This window comes from Aspergillus homomorphus (genome assembly GCF_003184865.1).
Source record: "Aspergillus homomorphus CBS 101889 unplaced genomic scaffold BO97scaffold_43, whole genome shotgun sequence".
Lineage (NCBI taxonomy): Eukaryota > Fungi > Ascomycota > Eurotiomycetes > Eurotiales > Aspergillaceae > Aspergillus > Aspergillus homomorphus.
This window is the reverse complement of record NW_020291929.1, coordinates 151,517-166,243: the sequence shown is the minus strand read 5'-3', so window position 1 is coordinate 166,243 and position 14,727 is coordinate 151,517. Positions and strand designations below refer to the sequence as shown.

The window sequence follows — 14,727 nt, the reverse complement described above, 5'->3', positions numbered from 1 at the left end:
GCGAACCCATGCAGCTGCCGATGGATCATAGGAACTGTTTGTAGACTACCTTCACTAGCACACCTCTTTACCTATCAAAGTAATGCGGTGGTGCATCAATCATCCCGATAAATAAATTATCGTCTAGGTTCATCAAAGCCAATGAGCATATCTTGTGTGAGGAGGTTACCAGATCCCATCACGAGTGTCCCAGTCTTTGACGGGCGCATACGAGGCCATCACGAAGGGCTATAGTAACAACACCACAAGAATGAAAAGATTAACCCAATCCCCTTAGAGAGAGTAATTACCGCTAGACCTAGCACAATCTACATCACACACCATTACCTCCCCATCCCCCATCCCCTCTTCTTCGGGGCTTTTATTAGACTTCACACCACCCACAATCGATTACTCCCCAACCACCCCCGTAATCCGCGCATAAACCGTCGGAAACCCCCTCCTCGTCACCTGCAGCACCGTCTCAGCCACCAATTCCATATCCTCCGGCGTGGTATCGTACAACTCAAAGTCGAACCGCCGCACAAAGTACGCGAGTGCCAGGTACAGCTCGTTGTACGCGAGACTAACGCAGAGAAATTAGTATCCATCGTCTGGTTCTCTCATTCCCAACCTCTTTAATGGGCTAACACGGCAAAAGGGGAGGTAACGTACTTGATGCCCACACACGCGCGACTGCCTTTTGAAAAGGCCACCATGTACCGCTTCAGATGCTCGCTTTTCTCGCCCTGCAGCCAGCGGTCGGGGTTGAAGGTATCGCCTTCGGGGAAGAGGGTGGGGTCGCGGTGGATGAAGTAGGCGGAGGCGCTCAGGGTAGTCTTTCTGATTCAGTATGGATGCGTGAAAGCCTGAAGGCAGGGGGAGGGGGAACATACACCAGGCGGCAACTCGTATCCGTTGTAGGTCAGCGTTTCGGTCGGTGCGACGCGGGGTAAGCGCATGACTGGGGCCGAGAGACGAAGGGTCTCGGTGATTATCGCTGTCTATAGCCGTTCATCAGCATGTTAGCGGGGGCTGGGGAGAATACGGCTTGCTGCAAGAGCACGCACCAGATACGGCAACTTTTCCAGCTCCGTCCAGCTGGCGGTACTCGTTGGCGTCGGGAGCACGGTCTTCAGTTCCTCGCGCAGCCGCTCCAGGAACTCCTTGCGACTGCCCAGGATGTATGCAGCGTATGTCAAGGCACTGGAGGTGGTCTCAGTCCCCGCCATCAGGAATTGGATGGCCTCGTCTTGGAAGCGGCCGCGGGTGCGTTCGCTGGCCGGGATACTGGGGTCGGCCAGTTGCGAGAAGATGGTCTTGTGCTTGGCGGGTTTGTGCTCGCGCGGGGCTGTGGTGTCGGTGTCGATGGATTGTGTGGAGAGGGCGTGGATGCTGCTCAGGTAGTCGAGGGTGCTGGCGCGGCCGGGCTGCAGAATGGCCAGGATGCGCGGCGGGATGCGCCGCAGAATCATCGACATCCATGGAAGAAAGCGGTTGAGGTGCGCGGTCGCTGCGAACTCGTTGACCAGGGTGCGGATCTCGCTGCGAAAGCTCGGGTCTTCCAAGAACCCCTGGCTCGCGCCGTACGAGTAGTACGTCATCACGTCCGAGGTCATGGCTGCGAACGCGTCGTCCAGCCGGATCACTTTGTCCTCGTCATGAAACTCCTGTAGACGCTGCATGAGTTTCAGCACGCAGCGCTCGGTGATAGGCGACAGGGACTGGATGGAGCGTTTGGAGAAGAAGTGGCTGATGGTCGCGCGGCGGGCATGGTGGTGCTGGTGGTCGATTGTCGCAAACATTGACTCCGGCATGCCGAACTGGGGGCCATACTGCGGCGTCTTGTTGCGACGACGTGTACTGGATGAGTAGATCTCCTCGTAGAAAGTCGGATCGATGATGTGGACTTCGTTGGGGCCGACGCGGACAATGGGGCCTGGGGGTGGAGGGTCAGTTAGGGCTGGACGGGAGGCGCGGGGCGGATATACGTACCGTATTGCTTGTGCATCTTCACCAGTTGGAAGTGGTACCGGCCGTGCTGGATGCACTGGTAGTAGAACTCATAGAGACTGGATATGGCGGCCAACTTGGGACCAGGGACACGGCTGAGGGGGTGCCAGTAAAGTCGGTAGAGGGTCCTCAGGACGGCATATGCCAGGAGCCCTACCCCGAGCAAGTACGCATTGTCAGACGTTAGAAGCTCCATGGTGTGTGTACTACCGTGGGACAGAACAGAAGGACATCATGATAGCAGAGGAGGACAGACATATATAGTCGAGCCTTCATCAATGCGATACGAGTCACCCAGCAAATCCGCGGGCATTCGGCTAAATCGGCGAGACTTAATCTGAATCCCTGTCGTATTTATCGAATAACGAAGTGCACAGCTGCACGCCACCGACCCTAAATGCACCCCCGCAGATTAAACTGCCCAGTGGACCCTATCAGCAGCGTCGATATCCGTCTTGGCCAGTTACCCCTCCTCGCAGCATCGGAGGATACAGGATTTGGTCTATTGAGTGTGTTGCAAGCGGGTCCAAGCTCCCACTCGGTTGCCCTAACCGTTGGCTGAGGGTGTCAGCATTAAATCTAGACAGCCCATTGCACACACAGGCACCTGCATGTGACATCTGCAGCGCACTCACGGAACAATACCTTTGTGCAGGCATGGAGAGTCTATATGAAACCGAGCTGAGGGGGTCTTATTTCCCGAACACGTCATAGCCGCGGGGTTAATTGACGATCACTGAATATTCTTCACGCTGCACACACACCTTTCGCAACGCAACACTACCTCTCCCCCTCCATTCGACTCATACCATATTATCCCAGTCAATATCATCACTACATCGAAAATGCCCCCCTACCCACGCCCAGATTTTACCCGCCCCTCGCCAACCTGGCATTCCCTCAACGGCCCATGGACCTTCGCCTTCGACGACGCAGACACCGGCCTGAACGAGAACTGGCCGCAAACCGGCCTCCCTTCAGCCCAAGCACAAAGCATCCAAGTCCCCTACGCCTTTCAGGTCCCAGCTTCAGGTCTAGGCCAGCACGAAGCCCACGAGATCCTCTGGTACGAGCGCACCATCCCCGACATCCGGACGCCCGTCGAGCACGAGCGGGGCCATCGCCTCGTCCTCCGCTTCGGAGCGGTCGACTACGAGTGCTCGGTCTGGGTGGAGGGGCGGTTCGTCGGCGGGCATCGCGGGGGCCATGTGGCGTTTGATCTGGACATTACTGATGCCTTTGTTTCCCTGGGTAATGGTGGGGGTAATGCTGACGGTCCTAAAGAGAGGCGAGTAACGGTGCGGGTGCGGGATTCGCCGTTCGATTTGACGCAGCCGCGGGGCAAACAGTATTGGAAGCCTGTGTCGGAGAGTATCTTCTATACGCCGACGAGTGGGATCTGGCAGGATGTCTGGGTGGAAAGTGTGCCGCCCTTCCGGATTGGGGGGCCGAGTGAGGGGACGGTGTTGCGGGGGGATGATATACGGGGTGGGAGGTTGAGGGCACGGGTGGCGGTCGTAGGGAGGAGGGTCGGGATGAAGGGGGCTGTTGAGGTTGAGGCGAAGTTGGCGGGCGTGAGGGTTAGTTCTTGTCGGCAGGAGCTGAAGGGGGATTCGGATCGCGTGAGCTTGAATGTGGATATGCGTGTGCAGGATCTAGGGCTGTTGGCGGGGAAGGCGCCGTTTAATGTGCCGGGATGTTGGAGAGATGGGGTCGCGCTTTGGGCGCCCGAGCATCCGGTTCTGTACGATTTGACGCTGCGGCTGTTTGATGCAAAGGGGGAGCTGGTCGATGAGGTTATCACGACTACGGGGATGCGTCGTGTGTCGTGGCAGAATGCCGATGGCACTTTCCGGCTGAATGACAAGCCTTACTTCCAGGTGCTGGTGCTGGATCAGGGCTACTGGCCGGGCACGGGTCTGACGCCCCCGTCGCAGGAGGCGCTCAGGACGGATATCGAGCTGGCGATGAAGATGGGCATCACCGGCTGTCGCAAGCACCAGAAGGTTGAGGATCCGGTCTTCCTGTACTGGGCTGATCGATTAGGGTTCTTGGTGTGGGGGGAGATTGCCAATGCGTATGACTTCAGCGATGAGTATGTCTCGCGCTTCAATGGTGAGTGGATGGAGGCTGTCCAGAGGGATATCAATCATCCTTCCATTGTGGCCTGGACGCCGTTCAACGAGAGCTGGGGCTATCCGTCGTTGAAGGACGACATTGACCAGCGAAATCATATCCGAACCGTCTACCATATGACCAAGTGAGTGTCTCGATGACTGCTTGGACACTACCCGCTGATCATGTTAGAACCCTTGATCCAACCCGTCCCATCAACGACAACTGCGGCTGGGAGCATATCCTCACCGATCTGACCACCTATCACGACTATGCGGACTCGACCGAGCTGGCGACCACCTGTGCTGATTTCGCACAAGGCATTCTCGGTCCCAAGGCTAATCACGACATGTTTGTGCCAGCTGTGGAGGGCGATGCAGGCGCCAGACACACACCCGGGGCGCCGGTCATCTGCTCCGAGTTCGGCGGAGTCAATATCATTCCTGCCAAGGGCACTGCAGCAGGGGAGAGGGATTGGGGCTACACGACAGCGAGCGATCCAGAGGACTTTCTCAGTCGTTTGGAGCGATTGGTGATGGCTGTTGTCAAGGGTGGACACACGTGTGGAATGGTCTACACCCAGCTGTAAGTCTTTTTCTTTGGTAATCTATGGCATCACGCATGTCAACCAATAACCCACTGCGAACTGAACATTACTTGCAGATGCGACATCGAGCAAGAGGTGAACGGTCTGTACTCCTATGACCGGAAGGAAAAAGTGCCAGCAGAGAGGGTCAAGGCGATCATGGATGCAGCGCAGAGATACTACCACGACCATGTCGCGCCAAAATGAGGTGATAAGGGGTCGATGCTGAAGAATAATCCTCTATACAGAAACTTGTAACGCCGACGCAGTCATAATCCAGTATATCTATCCCCAGAGTCCCTCCTACAATTAGCCCTGTTGCACCTCCTTGCCCAGCAAATCCCTCCTCCACTTAAACCCCCAAAAATAGACCATCCAAATACACGGACTGGCGACCACCCACAGCGCGGCCATCAGCGTCGCCGTCCACCCAATACCGATCCTCCCAATCAGTGGCGCCGCGATCGCCGTCGCCCCGGCCCCCAGCAAGCACCGAAAGAGATTATTCGCCGCGACCGCCGTGGCGGGACTCCGCCGATTCACATCGACCATCAGGGTGTTCACCGCGGTGAACGCGCCCGTGAGGAGATGACTGCCCACGAACAGGGTGATCATCGGCCCCGCGAGCGAGACCCGGTACCGCAACACCCAGCCGTAAGCGACGAAGCCCACGGCGGCGGCGTAGACCAGCGGGATGGTGACTATCAGCCGGGCGCGCTCGATATCGAAGGCCGCGATGTCCTGTTGCTGGTTTTTGATGATCGGCAGGTTGCTGCGGTGAGCTGCGCGTCGGAAGGCCCGGTCCAGGAGTAGTCCCACGGTCCAGCGTGAAGTGAGGCTGCCCACTCCCATGGGCAGGTAGCAGAGGCCGACTTGTATGGCGTTGAAGTGGTAGCGCGTTGTCAGTTCGGTGGAGAGGGTGGTCAGCACGGCGGCGATGCCGGCGTATAGAAGGGCGCCATAGATGAGAATGAGGGCGTTTTCTTTGTCGGCGGCTAGACGGGCGGAGAGGAATGGATTGAGAGGGTGTTTGTTCTTCGGCTGCATTGGGGTCGAAGTAGCGGTAGTGGGAGCTGTGATGGTGGGCTCGAGGATATGTAGGAGGGGTCGATTCCAGCGGGCTGCAGGGATGGATCCATTCCCTACGACGGCGCGGCAGGTCTCGGGGAAGGCCAGGGCGATGAGAACGAGGAAGACGGCGGAGACAATGACTAGAAACCAGAAGATCCAGCGCCATCCCAGGAAATGGTCGATCAGACCCCCAATCACTGGCCCTAGAGCCGGGCCCAGGGTCACTCCCAGGCTAGCATAGCCGATATATTTGCCTCGCTCAGCGCGAGTGGACACATCGGCCACCACGGCACTTCCCAGGGCGATCGTTCCGCTACTACCACAGGCTTGTAGGCACCGCAGGATCATTAATGCTGTGTAGTTATTTTGTAAGGCCAGGCCGATGTTAGCCCCTAGGTAGAGCACAAAACAGATCAGGTAGGCGGGACGACGACCGTGGGTGTCGGAGAACGCGCCAGTGAACGAGGGAGCAATGCCTTGGAAAATCTGAGACTGTTAATGCTGCCTCGACACGATCAGGTACAGTACATACATACCAGATACATCGTGACGGTGAGGTTGATGCGAGTGGTGGAAACATGCATGGCGTCGGCCAAGGAGGTAAGGGCTGGGAAGTAGATCGAGCTCGATAGAGGAGATATCACGCCTGCGAATGAGGCGAAGATCATGAGACAGATCTTCTGTCGTTCAGAAAGGACGCTGTAGGGAGTGTCTGGTGGAGGGGCATCTTTTGTCTTAGGAGTGCTTTCGATATCAGGGATGTCTTGGGTGGTTTCCAATCTTTCCTGAGGAACAATATCCCCAACAGTGGAAGACGCCATGATAGCTATCACTGCAGAGCATTGTCCCCTCAACGCGATATCAAGTTAACCCTCACTCCTCCAACTTTTATACTACAGCTCTGTAAATGCCGGTTCCGGCCCGTTTCCGCATGAGAAGTGGATCGACAGGGCCGTGCAGCCAACCACATCACAGTCCGGCCGGTTGCCGGTTCAGGCCCATGACGGATTGTTTACTGTGACAGCCACGGATTTATAGCTGCCACAATTCCCTCTGAAGTTTGGGATGGTCTTATCTTCATCTCGAACATCTACCGTAACTGACACATCATTCTCATCATGACTTGTGAAGCCTGTCGCACCATTCCCCCCGTGATTGCCCAGGGATATACTCCCAAAGGCACCTACGAGGGCATTGCTGGACTGAACACCTGTTGGTACTGTCTAACCTGAATACTCGACTCTTGCAACTGACCGCGGCAGATGTCACCGGTGCCCAGGATGCCTCTATCGGCCTCATTGACATCTACGACATATTCGGCCTCGCGAGCCAGACCCTCCAAGGAGCCGACCTGTTGGCCACTCGCCTCAACGCCGTGGTTCTTATCCCAGATTTCTTCCACGGCGAGAAGGCTGATCACTCCTGGCTGCCTCCCGACACTCCTGAGAAGCAGGAGGCACTGACCAAGTTCGTCACGACTCGGGCATCCTACACGGAGGCAAGCAAGGTGCTGAGCGATGCACTCCCAGGCTACCGCAATCGGTTCCCGAGTGTGCAGGCGTGGGCTGTGACTGGACTGTGCTGGGGTGGAAAGGTAGGCTCGATCTCGAATGGTCCAGCTTGAGATGATCAATGCTAATAGTCGCAGGTCGCGGTTCTCTCGTCCGGACCAGACACGCCGTTCATTGCATCGGGCCAGGTGCACCCGGGGTATGTTTCTCTATCTTCCAAGTTGGAGGAGTGCTTGCTGACAGGAATAGACGCATGGAAGCTGAGGACGCTAAGCGATTGACTATTCCCCACATTGTGCTGGCGTCTAAGGATGAGCCTGTCGATGCAATGGACGCCTATACCAAGATAATAGCAGAGAATGGGGTCGGTGGCCATGTGGGAACCTACAATACCATGTGGCATGGCTGGATGGGGGCCCGGGCTAACTTGGAGGGGGAGGAGAGTCTGGCTGAGTACACGCGGGGGTAAGTAGTTTCTGCACTTTTGAGTGAAGAGAATGCTGACAGCCTTGACAGGTACAATCAATTGGCGGACTTCTTTGAGAAGCAGTTTCAGGCTGTGTTGGAGAAGGCGAAGTTTTAGTTGCTGAGGACCGCAAGGAGGTAGTAGAGGATATATAGATCTGCACAAATCTAAACACGCACATATCTCATGCGCATAGACCACGAAACTGTCACTTATATGCAATCAGTGCGCTTAGGTCCTGAACTCTCTTGTTTGTTGTCGCTGTTCTGCTGTTCTGCTGTTCTGCCTTTTGTCCATTATGAAGGGGTATGCGAAGTTATGCATTGTTATACGCGTATGAATCACGATACAAGCGTGTATCAATACGATTGGCCAGACCAGTCTTCAGTCCCACATCCTCCACCAGTCAAAAAACGGTCTAGATCACGGGACGGCAATCACCTGACATCCCTTCATTCCTCGCTTCCCCTTCATATTTTGCCCTACTTTGGTCCACCCCCCGTCTATAATCCCCCCCATTATTGCTTCTCGAACAGCTCGTCCCCAGCCCGTGTTTCTAGTCCAGTAAGATCTATAGATAGTTCACGATCCAGACAGCCATCCCCTCAGCCATCAGCCCCTAATCTCCTCCCCGACCTCGTCTAAACCCCGTGCCAAGCGAAGCGAAGCTTTGCGGTGGGGGCTCAACCGCCGTTGTTTCACTTGATTTCCAATAATGGCAGGCCAGGGGGTTTGGGATGATGGCTGCCAGTGTCCCGCGGTTCCATCCCATCATTTCCACCGTTTCCACTCTCACGTTTCCCCCGGAGTGAAGTTTTTCTCCTTTTCTTCGCGTCCTCCGCGTGGCCTTTGCGCCCTGGCTCGCTACGCTCAATTTTCATCTGTCCTAAAATAATGCTGCACGAAGGACACACCGCGGCCTCACCGTCGTGATCTCGACTACTACCAGTCTTGGCAATTTCCCCTCATCGCCACGAATCGCCGGTGGGTCGATCGAATGGGTGATGACTTCACTGGCTGCACGTTTGCTGGCTGTCTTCCCCAGCCGGACTGTCTCCACGTTTTCTCGTTTCTTCTTCTTCTTCTTTTTTTCCTTCCATCCTCTGTTTCCCCGCTGTGTTCTTCACAAACCTGCTGCCTAGCCAGCTCTTCCCGTCATCATATTACAGCATGTGAGTGGTGCTTGTCACCTGCGTACACATGGCTTGTGCATCCTTCCCCACAAACCCTCCTACTGACCGCTATGTCTTCGTTCTGCAGGATCCGTGCCTAACCGACTGTTGATTATGCCGACGCCCCTCCACCATGTCTAGTTCAACCGAGACCCTCGATCCCATCCACTCCAAGGCCAGCTCCGGCCCCGACTCGCACGCTGCCGACGATCGCACCGCCCATGACCATGACGCCGACGAGCGGCCGTTGACCGGCCACGATAACGCCGCCAACTCCGGCGGCGGCGGTTCCCATCAATGGGGCGTGCTCTTCAAAGCAATCAAAGAAGGAACCTCGCACCTGGCGGAGAAGCTGGGCCGCGACCCCGACGGCGGCGATGGACTGGATTCCGCCTGGCACCCGGAGGACTACGGATATCAGGAAGACATCGAGATGCGGGAGATGCTGGCGCCGGGGGAAAGTGGGGAGGACTCGTACGCCAGCCAGCTGCAGTCGCTGCTTGGGGCAGACGCCAGTTTGCTGGTCAGCAAGCTGGGCTTGGGCGAGCAGGTGCATCGCACGCCGACCGAGGAGGCGGCGGAGAAGGAGGCCAATCTGATGGGCGGCGTGCTGTGGCATCTGCTGGGCCATCAGATGGGGCACGACCCCGAGAAGCCGCCGCCCAACGGCACGATCCCCACGCAGTCCGAGGACGCTCTGGGCCCGCTGCCCAGCGAGGTGCGCAAGCGCCGCAAGAAGAAGTGGTACGACGACGACCCGCGCAGCGCCAAGGAGCGCAAGAAGGCCCGCGAGACCCGTCTGGCTGAGAAGATCGGCTCGCTGCTCACGCGCCAGCGCTACATGATGCAGCTGTGTCGCGTCATGATGAAGTGCGGTGCCCCCACCCATCGGCTGGAGGAGTATATGCAGATGTCCGCCTTCGCGCTCCGCGTCCACGGCCAGTTCATGTACATCCCTGGCTGCATGATTATCTCGTTTGATGATCCGCTCACGCGCACGGCGGAGGTCAAGCTGGTGCGCATCATCCAGGGGTGTAATCTGGGCCGGCTGGGTGAGATACATAACTGCTATAAGAATGTGCTGCACGGTAAGATGTCGGCGGAAGAGGCGCTGCCGGTGCTGGACGACATTCTGACGCGGCAGAGTAAGTGGCGCTCGCCGTGGATGATGGTGCTGATTGCTGGTGTGATCAGTGTGGCGATTGGGCCGTGGGCGTTCGGCGCGCGCCCCATCGACATGCCCATCATCTTCGTGCTGGGCCTGCTGATGGGCTTCATGCAGTACATCCTGGCGCCGCGGTCGGCGCTGTACTCGAACGTGATGGAGGTGACGGTGGCGATGCTGGTGTCGTTCCTGGCGCGGGCGTTCGGCAGCATCAGGCACAACGGCGAGTATCTGTTCTGCTTCCCAGCCATGACGCAGTCGGCCATTGCGCTGATCCTGCCGGGATACTCGGTGCTGTGCAGTAGTCTGGAACTGCAGTCGCACCAGATCACCGCCGGCTCGATCCGGCTGGTCTACACGATCATCTACTCGCTGTTCCTGGGTTACGGGGTGACCGTGGGCCTGACTATCTACGGGCTGATGGACGCCAACGCCAGCGAGGAGACCGTCTGCTCGGCGTCAAGCCAGCTGATCTACGGGAATACCTATATCCAGCACTTTGTGTTCGTGACCATCTACGTCGCTTTCGCCGGGATCGTGAGCCAGGCCCACCTGCGCCAGCTGCCGATCATGTGTACGCTGGGGGTCTCGGGCTACGTGGCCAATTACTTCGCGACGACGTACCTGAGCAACCAGATGGCGAGTATTATCGGCTCATTCACGATCGGGTTGTTGGCCAATCTGTACAGTCGCGTGTGGCACGGCCATGCGGCCGCGGCGATTGTACCGGGGACATGGACACTGGTATCGTCGGGTCTGGCGACGAGCGGTTCCATCGTCGCCGGTCTGCAGTATGCCAAAGCCGTGAAGGAGGGCACGGCCAACAACTCGGCCAACGAGATGGTCGCGTCGTTGTTGAGTCTAGGTATCAGTATGGTGCAGACAGCCTTGGGCATTACCGTTGGACTGTTCCTGTCGGCCTTGGTGGTGTATCCAGGGGGTAAACGCCAGGGAGGGTTATTCAATTTGTGATAGCGTTGGCATCTTCATTGCATCAAGTCATGTGCATTGTCGTGCTACCAGCATAACATTCTCTGTTTATAGTTTGACTGATGTTTTTGTATTGTTCGTGCATTTGGAGCATTGGAGCATGATCTGCGTCTGTTTATATATTGCATCTGTATTCTCGCATGGCCATGCATGCAATGAGGCATTGAACATGATTTGCTGTCCATGCCTTTAAGCTTTACATTATCGTTTCGGCTCATGTGCATAAGCACATACATGGAGCTCGAATGCTATAGAGCTGCTACAGCTTACTGTTATTCTTACATCAAGTCAAGGGTAATGTAATGCACTATCAACATCAAGAATTGCCCAACCTCTATAACATCTGCAGATGCCCAAGACCTCCCTCCACCAACGGATCATCCTCTCTCTCCCTTTTGCGATCTCCCAGCGTTGTCCCAATCTGACGAACAACCAACCAAGCCGGGACGAGCGAAACCGCCCAGAGACCGAAGTTGAGATACGTGCCACCGACAGAGGCCATGATACCGACACTACTCAGCCCGTACTGCTCCTGTTAGCATCTCTCTCCACAGTGATGAGCTCAACCCACCGAAACAGCCTGCACGGCCGACTCCGTCCCCCGCAGCAGGGCTGACAGGCGGACGACCTCCCCCTTATTGCGGGCCAGATTGCCCACCACGAAATATCTGTGAGCCGTTAGCACACTCCTCAAACCTCAACACGAGGGAGACTCACAAGAACATATAGTTCACCTGAAACAAGGCCACCCAAAACAAATACAAGACCCAGCCGCGGACGAAGCCCTCATCCGCCCAATCCAGCGCTGTCTGGTCCTTCGCCCTATAGAACGACGTGATAACAGTAGCCCACAGCCAAACGCCGCCCTGTAGGGCCATAATCACACCAAACACCCACCGGGCCTTACTCCTGAGCGATCCTCGCGCGCCATCAAGCACATACCCAAGCACATTCCCCGCAATAAGCGCCAAACACCCCGACAAGACACTACCCAACGCGCGAGCACGCACACTGAACCACAGATCAAGATACGTAAACATGACCGCCTCAGTATAGATAGCCTGGGCGATCAGCGGGAGAATCAGCAGGATATTCCTCGTACACAGCAGCGCGACCGTGCGCCGCAGCTCAAACCACACCCCATGCTGCGAAATCCGCAAATGCACGGTCTTCCCGTCGGAGCGCTGGACTTTCTCAGGCGGCGTGAGCAACATGCCCGCGAGCGCACCGCACGCCTGCAGCGCCACGAAGATCAGGAACACGGCGTAGCTGACGCTGCCGGCGGTAGCGCGGTCGACGTTCAGGCCTAGGTTAATCGCGCCGCCTAGGATCTGGCCCCCGACTCGGAACGATAGCCACAGGCCTAGAAAGAACCCCTGTCGCGAGGGCTCAGGGTACGCCAGTGCGATGCTGCTCTCTGCTAGCCAGAAGATCCCGGCGCTGAGGCCGCAGAGTGCCGCGCCCAGGAGGAGGAGCCAGCTGCTGTGGAACCGGTTGTTCGTGTCGAGCCCTGCTGCGTAGGGCGCGTAGCCGATTGTGCCCAGGATGAGAGTCGGCTTAATGCCGATGAGCCGCACGATTGCGCTACCGAAGAGGCAGGAGAGCACCATTAGGCAGAAGGTCAGCGCGTTGGCTGCGTCGACTAGGTAGGGTGATTCGGAGCCCCCGCCGCCGAGTGAGTTCATCGCTGTCCAGAGGCCCGGGGCAAGAAAGTTGCAGAGCCCGAGGACGAGCGCGTTGTAGGTTGTGGAGCGGTAGAAGACGGGCTTGGTGGTTGGGGACGGAGGAGCGCTCTCCTCGGGCTGGTGCTCCTCGTCCGAGGTTTGGAGGGTTTTCTCGGACATATTCGCATCTGTGTCTGGTTGGAACTGTGAAAGACAGTTCCGGGGTTCTGGAGAAAGGAACGAGTTTCGAGGCAAGATGTACTGTACAGCGACAAGTGTGGAGAATAAGCCCAGTAACCAGCTAAACAAGGGATGGTACCCGTGATACCACCATTATAAACATCCAAAAATCCTTGCATGATGCAGATACAGCATCAATCTAGACCCATGAGGAAGTGTCTGTCTTGGTCGGGGAAGCAATGTTGTGGTGTGGGGTGGCAATTACGTGCTCGCACGGCATTTTAGCTGCAGATGGATGCTTAAAGCTTAAGATTCATCTCCAGACTACAGAGATAATTAACACGCGAACAAAAATTGCAATCTGGCACTACCACTACCCCCATTGCAAACTAGACGCTCACTGAGCCCTAACAACCCCATATCAGTCTACCCAACCCGCTCCTCCCTTTGCCACCATTCCTCACCCACCGACTCCAATCCCACGATCCCTCTTCCAAGGAAACCAAACTGTCTACTCACGATCCTCCGGCGTAAACACTAAAGCCCGCACCTCAATACTCTCGCGCGCCTCCTCGCCCTCCGTGCCCGGCACCTCAAACGCACTGTGCGGGACACGGCGCGCGCGGCCGTCCGTCTTGCTATCAAAGCACTTGATGAGCGTCACCCACTCGGGCGTCTGCGCACACCGGTAGTACCACTTGGTCGCCGGGTTTGCGCGCACGGCGTAGGTCTCGCCCTCGCGGTCGGGGTAGATCAGCTTGATGGGGATCAGGTCGGCGTCGTCGACGGTGTGCGCGGCCGCCACGGCCAGCGGGTCCCGGCGGACAGTCTTCAGCGGTCGCCACACGTTAATGATCTGGTAGCGGCCCTTCAGGAGGGTGTCGGCTTCGTTCGGGAGGTGGTGTGATACCCGTGAGATGGCGGCTGGGTAGGACTGGTCGATATGGACTCTGTGGACTGGGGCACGTAGCTGGGTTTGGTCCGGTGACGGGCGGCGGATTGTGTGGTCGAAGATGAAGGTGCGTGTTGCGCCGGTTCTGAGTAGGGGTGTTTGTTAGTTGGGTGGTTGGGAAAGTTGGTTAGGATAGAGTTTTTGGGGTGGAGGTTGTGGTGGTTTGTAGGCTGGGGTGGTGGTGCGATGCACTTACACGTCTTTCAACAACTGGTCCACTTCCGGATAATACACTCGCTTGATCTTCTCGTCGTCGAGGAATTCCTTCTCCGCGCTGATGTGCGGATGGAACTGGAACCCGTGGCTGTCCAGCGTATGCTCGGCTTCATGACCGGACACGTCGTGGATCGTCGTCGACACGGTGTTCGAGGGCCGGTCGAAGGTGTTGGCCTGACCCACGTAGTTAGGCGTGAGATGTGACCCGTCCTCGACTTCCTTGATGTAGTTGAGAACCGTGTGCACGTCATGCGGCTGCTCCTGCTGGGGTTGATACTGCGACTGCGTCTGCGGGGCAGACGAAGAGGCGTTGGAGCCTGGGAAAGAGTGGATGTCTCCGGTGGGAATCTGGACTGCTGCGGCTGCCATTTTGATGCTTTGTCTGACTTTTAGATGCTGTATAGACACGAGGATATGTTCGTTGAGATTGGCCCATGGATACTGGACACTTATATACCCGGTGCTGCTTCATCCACGCCTGCTGTATCTGCATTTGTCAGACAGAGCACGTCATCCCACGCTGATAAATCCAGCTGCACTGAGGGTCTTTATTGGGTCACACAGACATGATGATGTAAATCGCACTGCAGGACGTTAGCATATTGCGTCCATGTGATAGTTGGATGCTACAGACAGGGATCGCGGGG

General features: G+C 56.9%; 6 protein-coding genes across 6 annotated transcripts; 2 read left to right on the top strand and 4 right to left on the bottom strand.

Moving 5' to 3' along the window:
- Positions 1 to 390: 390 nt before the first annotated feature.
- On the bottom strand, positions 391 to 2,196 carry BO97DRAFT_397448 (cytochrome P450; the record flags this gene model as incomplete). The annotated part of the gene is made up of 5 exons (XM_025694142.1): positions 1,975 to 2,196; positions 1,050 to 1,918; positions 876 to 983; positions 655 to 818; positions 391 to 565 (listed from the first exon to the last, which is right to left on the bottom strand). Exons 1-5 carry the CDS (start codon positions 2,186 to 2,188, stop codon positions 391 to 393), a joined length of 1,530 nt encoding a protein of 509 aa, XP_025548027.1. The 5' UTR covers positions 2,189 to 2,196.
- A 612-nt stretch (positions 2,197 to 2,808) lies between these two features.
- Positions 2,809 to 4,900, top strand: BO97DRAFT_397446 (glycoside hydrolase family 2 protein; the record flags this gene model as incomplete). Its single annotated transcript, XM_025694141.1, has 3 exons — positions 2,809 to 4,252; positions 4,300 to 4,692; positions 4,771 to 4,900. The coding sequence occupies exons 1-3, from the start codon at positions 2,838 to 2,840 to the stop codon at positions 4,898 to 4,900; spliced, it is 1,938 nt and encodes a 645-aa protein (XP_025548026.1). The 5' UTR covers positions 2,809 to 2,837.
- Positions 4,901 to 5,002: 102 nt separating this feature from the next.
- On the bottom strand, positions 5,003 to 7,678 carry BO97DRAFT_437319 (synaptic vesicle transporter; the record flags this gene model as incomplete). Its single annotated transcript, XM_025697838.1, has 4 exons — positions 5,003 to 6,250; positions 6,301 to 6,549; positions 6,952 to 6,974; positions 7,558 to 7,678. 4 exons carry the CDS (start codon positions 7,676 to 7,678, stop codon positions 5,003 to 5,005), a joined length of 1,641 nt encoding a protein of 546 aa, XP_025548025.1.
- Positions 7,679 to 8,551: 873 nt separating this feature from the next.
- BO97DRAFT_472805 (threonine/serine exporter family protein) lies at positions 8,552 to 11,251 on the top strand. The gene is made up of 2 exons (XM_025700173.1): positions 8,552 to 8,913; positions 9,002 to 11,251. The coding sequence occupies exon 2, from the start codon at positions 9,047 to 9,049 to the stop codon at positions 11,048 to 11,050; it is 2,004 nt and encodes a 667-aa protein (XP_025548024.1). The 5' UTR covers positions 8,552 to 8,913; positions 9,002 to 9,046; the 3' UTR covers positions 11,051 to 11,251.
- A 151-nt stretch (positions 11,252 to 11,402) lies between these two features.
- Positions 11,403 to 12,912, bottom strand: BO97DRAFT_459787 (DUF895 domain membrane protein; the record flags this gene model as incomplete). The annotated part of the gene is made up of 3 exons (XM_025699303.1): positions 11,403 to 11,594; positions 11,640 to 11,736; positions 11,786 to 12,912. The coding sequence occupies 3 exons, from the start codon at positions 12,910 to 12,912 to the stop codon at positions 11,403 to 11,405; spliced, it is 1,416 nt and encodes a 471-aa protein (XP_025548023.1).
- A 479-nt stretch (positions 12,913 to 13,391) lies between these two features.
- BO97DRAFT_459785 (uncharacterized protein) lies at positions 13,392 to 14,467 on the bottom strand. Its single transcript, XM_025699302.1, has 2 exons — positions 14,061 to 14,467; positions 13,392 to 13,949 (listed from the first exon to the last, which is right to left on the bottom strand). Exons 1-2 carry the CDS (start codon positions 14,447 to 14,449, stop codon positions 13,424 to 13,426), a joined length of 915 nt encoding a protein of 304 aa, XP_025548022.1. The 5' UTR covers positions 14,450 to 14,467; the 3' UTR covers positions 13,392 to 13,423.
- Positions 14,468 to 14,727: the final 260 nt, after the last annotated feature.